Below are 15,434 nucleotides of genomic sequence, written 5' to 3' on the forward strand. Positions count from 1 at the left end.
ACTGAAGGCACAAAAAATCAGCAGATTCTAAAATCTTTCCTTGTTCCTGGAATTGTTTACAATGATTTTTTTTAGACTACTCTCCCTTTGCAAATGTAGTCCATAGCAATTCAACTGTGTTCTTTTGTGGCATGTGGTACTTCAATGTTTCTCTCTCTGGGGGTTTCCTTTTCAATTAGAAGAAGCACACCAATTAGTTTTCCATATTTCTGTGGGATTCTGAAATTTCATCAACTATTCCATGATGTTATTTTATAGATAGTAAATGTTTACATGATTTCCAGCTTTGAGCTTTGAGCCCACAAGTTAAAATGATCCACATTTTCCTTGTTTGGCTATGTTCTTGCTGCTTCAGAATGCAACCCAGCAGATATCACTCAGCGCAGTTGACACGCACAGACCCTTGGGAGGTAAACTGGCAAAGGAATTTGCCTCCTTTGTTCCAATCCTCATTCATTGTGCACATGCCTGTTTTCCTCTTGAAAGTGGTTGGCAGAATTGGTTTTCTAAGGGTTCAAAGTAAGAACAATGTGGGAAAGAGAATCTTTAGCAGTGGAGACTCATCATGGTCTCAAGGTGGTTTTAGTCAAGTTTAATCAAAAAGGAGAAGGAAGTTCTTGCAATAAGGCCCTAATTCAATATTTTCTTTGCTCCAACCAAGCAGTTCAGTCTCTTAGTTGCTTTCACATTTACCCAAACTTCTACCCCACTTATGCATGATCTATATTCTCTCCAAAAAGATTTTGTAGCATTTGCTCAGAGATAACAGCTAGCTTACAATGAAACCATTTTCTTTGCCAATTTTCTGTGATCATCTCTATCTCAATGCCCTTGCTCTGCAAAAAAAAAAAAAAATCATAGCCTGCCATGACATCATCTCTGTCAAAAATCACTGCTTTTGTTACAATTTGTGAAGTAATCAAAATCATGTAATAGCATGACGACTACAACTTGTCTCTCTGGCTCCTCGTACCAGCATGCTACCTAAACTGAAACATGGTCCAAAACAATGAATTTCCTTTCATCTTAATCCTTTGTCTTTCTTATCTGATTGGGGAAAGTGAGACATAAACCAACAATTAGAAAAGGCATATTGTTTCCTTAGTCACTTTCCAATTCAGTTTCTCTTCTTTTAGTGTCTTGGGGTTCTGACTGGGTAAATGGTCTCAAGGTGGGGAAAGTTAATTGTATCTCTGCTTTCGGCTAAAGGTTTCAAGCCATTTGACTAGCTAAAAATCAAGATTACTTACTGTGATCATAAATTTAGTCACCTATTTCCCAAAAATTTATGCAAGCAAGACATTTTAAGAGCTTCCATCCATTCTTTCATTCAATAACATTTATTAAGTCCTGTGTGAATCTATGAATGAAGTGCTATCCCAGCAGTGTTATAGCATCACTGGGGAAGAGGAAAGAGTGAAAGTTTTACTAGATTAGCCCTTGACTATTTACAACAATCTCTTTTTAAAAATAAGCAAAATTCTACGTCCCCAAGAAAGCAAGATGGTATAACATAAGAACACTGTTGCTGGACTAAGGACCAGTGAGTCCAGGCTCCAACCATTGCTGGCTGGTTGATGTTAGTCAAGCCACATAACTCTCTAACTTTAGTTTTCTCATTGGAAAAATAGAAATAATAGAGACTAAAATACCTTCCTCGAGGAGTTCAAGTGAAATGCTTTATAAAACTTTGTGGTTCTATAGAAATATAAAATATGACTAAAGGGGGACCAATGAGAACCCTTTAAAAAGGTCCAATATGTGTCAAGTATTTATCCAAATGGAAATGAAATACATTCTCTCTCTTCTTTGAAGTCATTTTTTAAAAATACTAATTGACAAATCTATCCTAAGTGAGTTCTTAGTTTATATTGCTAAAGTCCTTAATGATTTGAAAAATTTTAATTCTAACCCAACACAAATACATTGATGCCTAACCTATTCTTACAGAAAAATATCACCCTCTGATCTCTCTCCACTCCAACCCATCCTCCATACAGCTGTCAAAATGATTTTCCTCAAGGGTAGATCTGACCATGTCACCCTCCTTCCCTCTCTATATACTCAAATCCCAAAGGCTCTTTGTTACCTCATATAGCAAATATAAATCTTCTGGGATCTTTAAAGTCCTTCACAACCTGATCTCTTCCTACCTGTTCAGTGTTCTTGAAATTTACTCTCCTTCTCATATGATATGATTAAAGGAGACTGATGACCATTTGGCATTTCTCTCCCAAGACACTCCATTGCCAGATTCCATATTTTTTCCTAGCTATCCCCATTCTGCAAATAGTCTCCCCCCTCCCCTCTACCTCCTGGATTCCCTGGCTTGTTTTAAGACTTCTCAAATTCTACTTTATTCTAACTGCCTTTCTTGATCTCAGCACACACTGGTAGTGCCTTCCTTCTGTGATTACTTTCCATTTATTCTTATAGCTTACAAGTGGGTAGCTAGGTGGCACAATGGATAGAGTGCCTAGTCTGGAATCAGGAAGACCTGAATTCAAATCCAGCATCAGACTCTTAATAGCTGTGTGACTCTGGGCAAGTCACTTAACCCAGTTTTCTCATCTGTAAAATGAGCTGGAGAAGGAAATGGCAAAGATACTGGAATACTTTGAATACAAAGTATTCCAGTATCTTTGCCAAGAAAACCCCAAATGATCACAAAGAGTTGGATACTACTGAAATGACTTAACAACACAAAATAAAAATATCCTATATGTACTTTTTTTTGCATGATAGCTCTCCCATTAAAATATGAGCTTCTTTGAAGTCAGGGATTATGTATTTCTTTGTATCCTCACTGCTTAACAGAGAGCCTAGAATATCATAAGTGCCCCATCTTGTAGAGTCCCTCTTGCTTCAAAGCACTTTAGTCAATCAGTTATTAAGTGCCTTCTAGGTGCCAGGTACTGTGCCAAGACCTGGTAATACAAAAAGGCAGTCCCTGCCCTCAAGGAGCTCACCATCTAACAGGGGAGACAGCATGCAATACAAAGCAAGTTATATACAGGATAAATGGGAGTAACTAATAGAAAGTAGGCACTGGAATTAAGAGAGATTCCTACATACAACCTTTCCTGATTCTCCCTGTTTTTAGTGCTCTCTCTTATTTATTTATATGTGTCCTGGACAATGAAAGTTCCTTAAGGGCAAGGAGTGTTCCCAGAATGATTGTATGAGCTTGTCAGGGTGGCTTGCATTAGTAGACACTTAATAAATATCTGTGGAAACAACTGGACTCATTCATCTGTTATACTACTCAATAACCCTTTTTGTCAGAACATTTTTTATTTATCTAATCTATATCTCTACTGCTACAAATTGTGCTTTGCTTGTCAAAATTTTCCTGCTGTAACAAATAAAACTCTTCTGTTATTGTACTATGTTAAGGGATTAGATCACATAGAACTTCAATCAACCAACAACCATTCATTAAGCACCTACTATGTGTCCAGTACAATAATAGTCACTGGGGAGACAAAAACAAAAATGAAATGGAGAATGTTAGAGACGGAAAGGACCTATGGAGCCAACTGGTCCAGCCTATACATCAAGGCAATCCCTACTGTAGTATACTTGGCAAGTTGTCATCCAGACCCTCCTCAAAAACTTCCAAGGGGTTAGATATTACACAGAACTTTCCATTTCATGGTTGTTGTTCATTTGTTTCAGTCATGTCTGACTCTTTGTGACTCTATTTAGGGTTTTCTTGGCAAAGAAATTGGACTGATTTTCATTTCTGCTTTGGGACTGCTTTAGTTGTTAGGAAGTTGTTTTTTGTTTTTTTTTTTCCTGACATAAAAATTAATTTGGCATCTTTGTAACTTCTACTCTTGGTTTGGCCAAACAGAACAAATTTAATCCTTTCTCCACCTGGTACCCCTTCAAATATGAGGACACAGCTATCATGTATCATTCCACTCCCAAGTGCTCTTTTCTCCAGGGAAAATGTGCTTCCTTCCTTCAACCAGTTTCTCCTATGTCCTGAACTCAAAGCCCTTTAGCATCTTGGTTGCCTCCTCTGCACACTCTCCATTTTATTGATGTCCATTAGACAGAACTGAATATACTATGAAATAAGGTCTACAATAGGGCAGAGTTTAGTGGACTTATCACTTCCCTGGTTCTGGAAGCTTATGCCTCTCCTGTTGCAGCCCAAGATTGCCAAGTCATAATGCTGACTCAATATATTGAGTTTTAATCCTCAACTCGTTAAGAACAACTGCTGTCAGGGCCAACTAAGTGGATTGAGAACCAGTCCCATAGATGGGAGGTCCTGGGTTCAAATTTGACCTCAAATATTTCCTGGGCAAGTCACCTAACCCCCACTGCCTAGCCTTTACCATTCTTCTGTCTTGGAACCAATACTTAGTATTCATTCTAAGATGGAAGGTAAGAGTTTAAAAAAAAAAAAAAGAATGACTTATCCACAACTCCTTCATCATTTATTAGTGGAATTGATATACCCAGCTGTAAGACATTATATTTATCTCTACTGAATTGCATCCTATTAGATACAGCCCAATTTTTTAAACTTTCATTTTTAAATTTTGAGTTCCAAATTCTCTCCTTTCTTCACACCCCGTCATCACCTTTTGCGTAGGCAAGCAATATGACACCCACTATATATGAAATTATGCAAAACTTATTTCCATATTAGCCTGTTGGAAAAAAAAGAAAGTGAAAAATATATTCATCCCACTGTTCTAAGCCTGTCAATATCCTTTTGAAAACTTACTTTGACACCCACTGTGTTAGCCATCTCAAATTCTGTGTCATCTATAAATCTAATGAGTTTATCCTTTTCCATAGTTTGTGAACCTCTATGTTCTATCTTAGAATTAATACTAAATGTCTGTTCCAAGCAGAAGAGTGACAAGGGCTATGCAGTTTGGGAGAAGTGACTGACCCATGGTTACACAGCTAGGAAATATCTGAGGCCAGATTTGGAACCAGGACCTCTCATCTGCACGTCTGGTTCTCTATCCACTAAGTCACCTAGCTTCCCCTCCTTTTTCCATATTTTTTAATAAAAATGTCAAACATAGGGCCAAGTAGAGACCTGTGAGGTACATCACTGAAGATGTTCTGTCAGATTGTTCTCAAGAGCTTAAACCAAATAAGGGAACCTATCCTCTGGGACAAGGGATTTTATTCTATAATTAATAATGGATAATAAAACCCAAAATTTTGCCCTGCCAAGTTCCTTTTAACAATCATTTTCTTGATAAATTTCTTCTTTATCTAGGCTGACTAATCAGAATGCCTTTAAGTTTTCTTAATAGGTTTAATTTAATGTTTTAATTATTTCAGTTGATCAAGCTCAAATCCTAAATTCTACATATTTCATTTAAATCTCCAGTGTTGACTAACTTCCTCATTTATATAGAAAAGCCTGACTTGGATGATCTTTAAAGTTTTCTCATGCTGCATGCAGATGATATGCATTTAATCATCTGTGCCCCTATATATATACTGACAGCTCACCAAGATATGCTATCAATTGCTTTTGGTACAAAAAATTATTAAGCAAATCATCTATTTAATCAGGATTAGTGTACTGGATAAATAGAGTAAAAATGAGCAGGGCAAAGAGATATTTGTACCATTCTAAATTTCTGATACATTAACATTTCTTTATTTTATGAGGATTTATTAATTGAGAACCATGTGGAATAAATAGAGTTAGTTTGTGGATAAAATGGCAAATACCTTAACATTCCCATTTGAGAGAATCTTCATTGGATACAGTCTATTTTTCACAAGGTGGTATGTATATGTGAGTGTCATGCATAGGAAAGTTTATACAAGTTAAATATAATCTTTACAACTTTACAACTAAATATCCAATTCCCAAATTCCTCAATATATAGCATGGAGTAGTATTTTTTATGGGATTTGAACCATATATGTGCTTTTTGTAAATGAATTAAGGCAAGGCATTCTTAAAAATCATTCTTCTGGCCATATTTTCCAACAAAACTTAGCTAGGAAAACTAGACAAAACGAAGATGAGATGAAGTGATACAGCACTAGTCTGGTGCTTAAGGAAGTAAGAGTTACCCTCCCCCTCAAAGAAAAGAAAGTAGTGGCCAGTCTCTATATGGATACTCTGGAGGCCCCAACTGGAGGCCATGGACTTAGTATTATTGAGTTATGAAAGGATTTTCTTCCTGAACTTCCTGAGCACACAGGCTCCACTATATCGAATACTCTACCATAGCCTATATTCTACCAATTTCAGTCCTTATATTTAATTCAATTTAATTAAAATTAAATTAATATTCAAAGCTCTACAGAAGATAGTCGGGATAAAATGTTGAGAAATGGCATAGCCCCTGCCCACAGGGATCATATAATATGATGAAGGGATATGACATGAACATGAATATTAGTATGAATAGTAGATACCTTGGTAGAGAAACCAAGAAGAAATCTAGACAACATGTTCTATAAAAATTTGAGGAGGGAAAGATCACTTTCAGAAAAGATTCTTGAAAGAAGATGGTCTACAGGTAGAGGTTAGGAAATGTATTCCAGGCAAGGACATAACCTTTCTTTTTTCTTATTATTAAATTGATTAATTTATGTATTTGTTGATAGAACTTTTATAAATACATCAAGGGAAGGAGACAATTGGGAGTTGGCATAGTTTGATTGAAGCAAAAAAGTCCCTGACTTCACAGTGCTTACAATTGATTTCCCCTATTCCTAGTTGTTCAGTCATTAAATATGTGGCATAATGTGGGGAGGAAGCACTAGATTTGAAATCAGAGTACTTGAGTTCAAATCTTGACATTTGTTGATCCACAAATCAAACTATCTGGACTCAGTATTCTCTAAGTGATCATCCAGGTCCAACATTACGTGTTTCTATGAAAGTGAAATTTTGTATTTTACACCAAACTTAAGGTTGCCTGACAAAAATTACTCCTATTAGAAGGAAAGTTCTGAGTAATGTTTTCAGGGGTAATGAGGACTTTGTTCTGTGGTCAATCTGGCATGTCAACAGTCATTTGATTGTTTTAGAGTTACCCCTGAACAACATTTTTAAAGTTTTCCTTTGACTTCATGTAAACAAATTAAAGAGAAATCTGCAGCTGGTGACAACATGTCAACAGCCTCTGGATTATAGTTCATACGGTACTTAGATTAAAAACATGAAAATTTTCCACTGTTAACGTGTTTTCAAATATCATGTTGCAACAGTATTACAGTGTAGGGTACGTTGCAAAAAAAAATGAGGTGTTTATATTTTCATCCACCAATAAATTTTGGTTTCTTCCATGATAGGAGACAGGAGCAATCAGTGCCCTTCTGGATTTGTCTTAGACTCAGCTGGACCCTTCTGTGCTGGTAAGTGAACGAACACGTATAAATCTGTCTAGTATCCAGGACTGGCTTCCAAGGACACAACTGCAGTGTTTAACATAGAAAACACTTTGGAAGGGGTGGTGCGAGTTGTCACATATGTGATAGCAAGAGCTTAGCCACTGATTTCCCCAGCCTCAAGAACTGCTAAACACTATGAAGAGGACAATGGGAATGAGGCAAAGAGCCAACAAGCCACCCCACCTGCCTGAGGATCAGGAAACCACAGGCAACCACAACCCCAGAAAAGAAGTTCTAAGCATCTGGGGAACAGGCTCTTGGAGAATAGAAGCTTTGATGCAGTGCATTTGTTTTCCATTGAATGGTTGCTCTAGATTTCAGACAGTTGAACCTGTAAGTCAGATAGCCATGGGAAGCATTTTGGGGAGTCTGAGTCAGGAGAAGGCTTATTTTTCATAAGTGCTTCTAGTATTAACATTTTAAGATGATATCCATCTCATTTGACATTGTGAACCTCTTTTATGAGCAAGAATGACTATGGCTCACGACTTGAACAGATCTTTGTCCATAAAGGTACAGTTTTTAAATGACATTTATGTGTGTTTCTCTTTTTTTTTCCAGATGAAGATGAATGTGCAGCTCGAAATCCCTGTTCTCATAGCTGTCATAATGCTATGGGGACGTACTATTGTTCTTGCCCCAAAGGTCTCACCATCGCTGCTGATGGAAGAACGTGTCAAGGTATTGATAAAACTTCAAATATTAAAGACATTCTGATGATGACAAAGATTTAATCAAAGCCACAAAAAAAGAATAAACGCTCCAGTCCCAGCTTCTCTTCAACCTCTATATGCTTTACCCCAAATTGGTGATAAAAGCTTATGTTTTATTTTCATTTAAAAAAAAATTCTTACTTTCTGACTTAGAATCAATACAAAGTACTAGTTCCAAGGCAGAAGAGGGGTAAGGGCTAGGCAACTGGGGTTAAGTGACTTGTCCAGGGACACATAGCTAGGAAGTATCTGAGGCCAGATTTGAACCTAAGAATTTCTCTCTCTAGGTCTGGTTTTTCTCTCCATTGTGCTACGTAACTTATGTTTATTAACTGCTTCAAGTTTGGCAAAGCATTATTTTAAGTGACTAGCCTATGAGGTCAGTGGAAGAGGTACATTGGGTTTCGAATCAGAGGGAATGAGTTAGACAGGATGACCTAAAAGTCTTGGTGCAGTATCTTTAATGAGCTTAAAATAGACTTTGGGGACACCTCATCGCTATACCACTTACTACCTGTGTTAGCTTGAATTTACTCACTTATCCTCTTACATTTATCCTCTCCAAGCCTCAGTTTCTTCATCTGTAAAAGAAGGGGGTTGAACATAATAATCTCTGAGAACCTTTATAACTCTAAATCCATGATGCTATAATCCTTTTTTTTTTTTGAGCAGACCAAAATTCATTTCTACCAGGGTTTGAGGAAATAAAAGGAAATATTGATTCCTGTACTGCCTCGGGCTTCCTTCCTCTTGGGGTGGCTAGCCTTGTTAATGTGGCTGTTGGACTAGCTCTGTAGTAACTGCCATCTTACATAGCCTTAGAGACAGCATCGTTAAAAATAAAGTGCTGAGCTTGGAGAAAGGAGGACCCGGGTTCTGATCCCACATCTGACACTAGCTGTGTGACCATGGATGAGGCGCTTAACCTTAAAACCTCGATTCTTAGGTCCCCAGATCTAATGTTAGGTGGCCTCTCAGGTTTGTTCTAATTCTGGGAGCCTATGAATTGCATTAATGGCAAACTGTGTCTACCAGTTTAACAGAGCAACAAAAAAAGTCTCTGCTCCAAAATACAAAGAATCTAGTTTGATGACTGAATGCCAAAAGGAAAGGATCTACTTTTGGCATAGGCAGGCACTTTCTAGATTCAGAAAAGGAGAAATTACCTTATATAGTCCCCCCTCTCTGCTTCTGATCCACCAACCACTGACCCAAAATAAATATATTTATATATTATTTATATTTATTTTCCTTTTGGAAACATTTTTCTTAAGAGAATTCTAGTAATTAGTCTCAAGTCTCTCAACCTGAATATATTTTCTCAACTTAAGTATTCAATTCACCCTAATTAACTGATTCACTTTATTGTAGATATTGATGAATGTGCTCTGGGCGGGTATAGCTGCCATGCGGGTCAGGACTGTGACAACACCATTGGCTCCTATCGATGTGTGGTCAGATGTGGAACTGGTTTTCGGAGAACAACTGATGGACTCAGTTGTCAGGGTATGTCTGAGAATGGAGACCCTTTTGTTCAGTGCATGTTACACTGAGAAACAAAACCAATCGCCTTTTACCTCACATCAAAGAAACCGTCTCTAAATGCCTTGTATTGGATAGGACTGTCCTCTTCTCATTTTAATGCCCCCATGATTCCATAAATTCTCTTTATATAAGTAAGCTATACCAATAAGATCTTACTCTTTGTATAAGAAGAGGAAGAAACCCAAAGTAAAATGTAGAGAGCATTTAGTTCCTTAACTTAACTTCTTTGAATTCTAAAAGTTATTAAAGACAAGATTTTTTTATTTAAAAATTTTATTTGATTAATTAATTTAAAATATTTGTCTATGGTTACATGATTCATGTTCTTTCCTTTCCTTCCTCCCTCCCTCCTCCCACAGCCGATAAGCATTTCCACTGGGTTTTACATGTGTCACTGATCAAGACCTATTTTGATATTATTAATATTTGCACTAGGGTGATCATTTAGAGTCTACATCCCCAATCATATCCCCATTGACACATGTGATCAAGCAGTTGTTTTTCTTCTGTGTTTCTACTCCCACAGTTCTTCAGAAGTCCTTCAGAATTGTCCTGGGTCATTGCATTGATGCTAGTAGAAAAGTCTGTTACATTCGATTGTGCCACAATGTTTTCATATAGTTTTTGTTTCATATTGTTTCATATTCATATTGTTATTTTCCATAAAAACAATATTGAGAGTAGTTGTGAAATGGCTTTTTACCATACTAATTTAAAGGCACAGACTTCTTTTTTTCAGTTCATAAAGCACCTACTATGTTGTGCAAGGTACAAAAGAAGTAGAAGACTTGGACCCGTATGCTTTCAGTTTAATCGGGGGAATCATGCAAGACTGAAATATAACCAAGTGTTCGTTTGTGTGGCAAAAACAATATAGATAGTGCTATAGAAACGGAGAAGTAGAAGCTAAGTTTCTTGGATAAGAGATATGATCTAGGTTTTGGAGCCAAGATTTTGACTAGAAGATAAATTGGTAGACAGCACTGGAGGGAGAAAGGCTAACATGAGCATAGACAGAAATGAGAATGGCTTATAAAAGGAATAGAAAAAACCTCCAGAGCAGAGAGAGGGTATGAGTCATGTTGGAGTCAGATAGAAGTAAAGAGGAATCAACTGATCAAAGGCCTCGAATAACAGACTAATGAATTCGGATATTTGATCCAGAAGACCACAGTGAGTCATTGCCCTTCCTTAATCAGAAAAAGGACTTGATGAAAATGTCTTAGAAGATTACTCTGTCATTGATCATCCTGTCGGGTGATGGGAAGCTAGCGAGTGAAAGTCGAGAGCACAGTTAGAAAGGGAGTGATGATCATGAAATAATGTAATAGCAATACAACAGAGAGGAAAGGATGAGTCCAAGTGAGATTTTTAAAATTCTCCTCTTCCCCCACTGGAATTGTCTTTCCAATGGGTCAGTAAATCTCCAGCTCTGAATTTTATTTGTCAGAGGAATGTGAGCTATTTGAAGAAAAGAAGTATTGTCATTACTATCTACCCTACATTTGTGGTGGTGGAATAGATTAGGTAGTCGTTTTTTATGCTCATCATTTAATGTCAATAAAAAGTAAATAGACCATTAGTTAGTAGTGTTCAGAACACTGTGCTAGGCACAAAGGGGGAAAAATACATTAGAGAAGGATTTCTTGACCTAGGGTTTGTGAATTTGTTTTTGGTAATATTTGATAAATATATTTCAATATAATTTGTTATCTTTGTAATTCTACATATTTTATTTTTATGCATTAGAAAAGGTTGCTCAAAGAAAAGGACCATAGGCTTCACCAGACTGTCTGAGGGGCTCCATGACATAGACATACACACACAATATTAAGAATCCTTGCATTAGAGGGTGTTACCTTAGGCCTGAGAAGATTGATCATTACCCATACAGAGGGATCTAGAAAAGGTGGCGTTTTACGGAATTTCATGATCAAATCTCCACTCATTTGAAGGGACTTTGAAAGGATGGGTGTGAATTTAGCAGATGAAGAGAAAGAGCAGTCAAAGCAAAGGGAGCATTGTAAGTAAAGGACGCAGAATGTGACCTGGGTGAAAGGAATTGTCCAGTTTGGTTGGAGCATAGAGCAACTGAGCAGGATTAATTTCTCAAGTGTATATGAGAAGTAAAAAAAAAAGAGTTTCAAAGATACTCTTGACAATACAAAATGGTAGACTGGATAATTGGTAGTGCCACCAGACATAAAAGCTCCTACCAGAATGATATGTTTGATTGGTTTTGAAAAAGATCTTAGAGGGAGATGGCAATAAGTACAAATATTGAAACAGGATGTGAAGGACTAAGAATTATAAATAAATTTCCCAAAGTTACAGCTGCTTATTCTTTATGATTTGTTTTTCTTAATAGATATTAATGAATGTCAAGAATCTAATTCCTGTCACCAGCGCTGTTTCAACACCATTGGAAGTTTTCACTGTGGATGTGAACCTGGTTATCAACTTAAAGGCAGAAAATGCATGGGTAGGAAACAGACTTTAATTTCAAATCCATGACTTTTTTGTGACTTCTTGTAATATAACCTAAACAACTTCAGAGACTACTTATTGCCAGGTTTATATTTAGTTCATCTAATGCATGAGAGGATAACTGACATAATGGATACAGAGACAGCTTAGTGTCAGGAAAATTTTAGTTAAACTATTTTTTTTATTTCATTTTATTTATTTATTTTACCAATTACCTGTAATAAGAAATTTTCACGAGTTTTCTGAAATATGATGCAAATTGCCTTCCTTCCTCCCTTCTCTCCCCACTCCCAGAGTAGGCAAACAGTTCAATCTGGGTTATACATGTATTATCATGCAAAACATATATTCATATTGTTCAGTTTTGTAAATGAATAATCATATAAAACCAAAACCCCAAACAAAATAAGTGAAAAACTGTGTGCTTTCCAACTACTATCTTTGACTAGCTCTGTGACCCTGAGCAAATCACTTGATCCCTAAGAACTTTCTAAGACTGTATAGTGATGAAAAAGTACCAATCTACAAAAGCACAGACAGTTCCTATATTAATGAAATTGTGGTCTGCACCCAAAAAGTAAAAATACATTATATCCATAGAGTCCTTTTAGAAACAATATGAATGCAAATGCTACGTACCATGTTTTCACTTTCTTATTACTTGACCATTTTTTCTTAGTCTTTTTTCCCTTTGTGTTCTGCTTCTTCTCACTACAATATTATTATTGTGGTGCTTTTGATCAGCTTCTCGATCACATATTAGTTGAAATCAAAAAATGATTAAATAAATTCACATTTTGTCTTAAGTCTATGTGTAGAGGCATTTATAACAATCATACTTTATAATTGTGTGTTTCTGTATTTGTTCAAAATAATTTCATATACATTGTCTGATTGATTTTCATCTCAACCCTGAGAAGTAGTGCTCTGATCAAATTGAATCTTATGGACAATGCAATTGAAGTTTGAATTGGTTTTGATGATGGTATTGCACTTGAAAATCCAGGCTGCTTATTCCATATGGGAAGGAATGCTATTCTCAATTTGAATTATTTTCCTTTTTTTTAAATCAAGATGTAAATGAGTGCAGACAGAATGTATGTAGACCAGATCAGCATTGCAAAAATACACGCGGTGGCTATAAATGCATTGATCTTTGTCCAAATGGAATGACCAAAGCTGAAAACGGAACCTGCATCGGTAGGTATATGAATATTTCCACAGTCAAGATCAGTCTCAGAAGGTTGATCATCACCAAGCCAAGTAAGCAATTTAGTTTTTAAAACATTTAACAAAGTTAATCTCAAAGGTAAATAATCACTTTAATTTGAGGGATCAGTAACTGAAACCAGTTTTTCTCTTAATTTTACATCTATTAATAAATGTACTTTCTTTTGTTAGACCTCTTCAATGTCTTGGGATAGCTTAAAATTTTGAGATTCTCTCAATGTGAACTGAAAGAAATTCAAGACTTTAGCTGTTTTTCAATGAGTGTAAAACGTGATTCTATGAAAAAAAATATTTTATCCTGACTTATGATCAAAGAACAAAGAGTTAAAGACAATAGTTTTCACTGCATGAATATTTCTAATTCATGGCAGATTATAAGGTACAAATTAAATTCTAGAGAGATTCAGAGGAGAGATAAATTATACTCAGTTAGAAAGAACTAGGAAAAGCTTCATAAAGGAGGTGACATTTGAGCTGAGCCCCAAATCATAAGTAGGATATTTATAAGTAGAGGCGAATTCTGAATATTGAAAGGAGGACATTGTAATCAGAGGGAACAATATTAATAAAGGAGGAGAGAAAGTACCACGTACATAAGAGGAAAATCAAATAGTCTAGTTTGGCTGCAAGTGCCTGTATTCTTTAGAGAATAAGAAATAAGGGTAGAAATGCTCCCAGACCATAATACAAAGAAGCTTGAACTTGAATGGAAGGTTATAAGGAATTTGAACTTAATGTGTTAAGTGATGGGGAACCAGTAAAGGTTCTGAGTAGGAAAATAACTTGATCAAAGCCGTTCTTAAGTGAGAATAATTTGGCAGCATCCTACATATAGAGGTAAACTTGGGTTCACAAAAGCTGTGACAGCAGAGTTCAAGCACTAACAAGTTCTAAAATCTTGAAAAGCTTCAAATATCATCCCAGCAACATAATAAATCTTTTAGATGAAAAGCTGCCTCTCTAAGTAGCTATGGAGATGTCATCTACTGGAGAAACAAAGGTAACAATAAAACATTCCCTGCCTTCAAGAAGTTTACATCTGTATTAGAGGAGACATTTACATGTACAAAATAAATTCATGGTAATTGAGGGACAGAACACACTAACTGGGGTATCTATATGAAATCATCATGGTGTCTACAACCAGAAGCATCTAGATGACCTCATCAGCTATTTTGCCTTTTCAACTGCCTACCATGACTAGTAGTTTTTAATTCTTTGTTCATGACAACCCACAAAACAAAAAAAATATATGATTTTTATGTTTTATGTTCCTCTTTTTTCTACAGTGATAGTGACAGAACAATAAAATAAAGGGCAGAAGGTGCAAAAAAATCAGTTTTTTGACCATCTGTAAGTTTTAACTTAGCCATTGTACTCAAAATGTAAGATTCTTAACTAATGACTAACAAATATCCAGTAAGACAGGAGGAATTAATGATACATATCTTGACATTCTTGATGTAAACAAAACCAGAAGAATGAAGAAAATTATAGATAAATAAATGGAAATATGGTTTACAATTTTTCCTTAGGGAAGTAAAGAAAGAATGTGGAAGGTCTGGCTATATTATGCATCCAAAGTCAATAAGAAATAAATTCAAGACAGACATTGGATCATTTTGTATTGTAATGCTCATTATATGTTTTTGCAAAGAGTATACCATAAAAATAAGTGCAATTTTTGCATTGAAATTTGTTGCAGAAGGTGGAGAGGTAGGGAAATTATATGAAGAATTTTATAATACTCTCCACATTAAATGAATATCTACTTAGATACTTGGTGACTGTAATACAAAGATGGGAATTGGTCACAATGTAAAAAAAGCAACTTGGAAAACATTAATAAGGAATAAGTGATAAATCAAAGACTTGTAGACTGCACAGAAGCCTCATGATTGTATAACATAAATGTATCCTATGAGAAAAGAACCAGAACACATGAGACAAGGCAATCATCCAAAAACTTTACCAAAAAATGAAATATACTGTATTTTAAGAAATGGGAAAAAAAACATGTTAAATGTAGAGTAGCGCAATGGATTTGGAGTTGGCTTGGGT

General features: G+C 35.9%; 1 protein-coding gene across 3 annotated transcripts in view; it reads left to right on the forward strand.

Moving 5' to 3' along the window:
* The window catches only part of HMCN1 (hemicentin 1), a 520,282-nt gene that overhangs the window by 486,249 nt on the left and 18,599 nt on the right, over positions 1-15,434 (forward strand). For all 3 annotated transcript variants that reach the window (XM_001375804.3, XM_016430009.2, XM_056815652.1), the window contains 5 exons: positions 7,300-7,362; positions 7,960-8,079; positions 9,483-9,617; positions 12,025-12,138; positions 13,218-13,343. In XM_001375804.3, coding sequence (XP_001375841.2) covers positions 7,300-7,362; positions 7,960-8,079; positions 9,483-9,617; positions 12,025-12,138; positions 13,218-13,343 — 558 coding nt within the window. The remainder of the gene's footprint in view (positions 1-7,299; positions 7,363-7,959; positions 8,080-9,482; positions 9,618-12,024; positions 12,139-13,217; positions 13,344-15,434) is intronic.

The sequence above is a fragment of the Monodelphis domestica genome, chromosome 2, assembly GCF_027887165.1.
Source record: "Monodelphis domestica isolate mMonDom1 chromosome 2, mMonDom1.pri, whole genome shotgun sequence".
Taxonomy (NCBI): Eukaryota; Metazoa; Chordata; class Mammalia; order Didelphimorphia; family Didelphidae; genus Monodelphis; species Monodelphis domestica.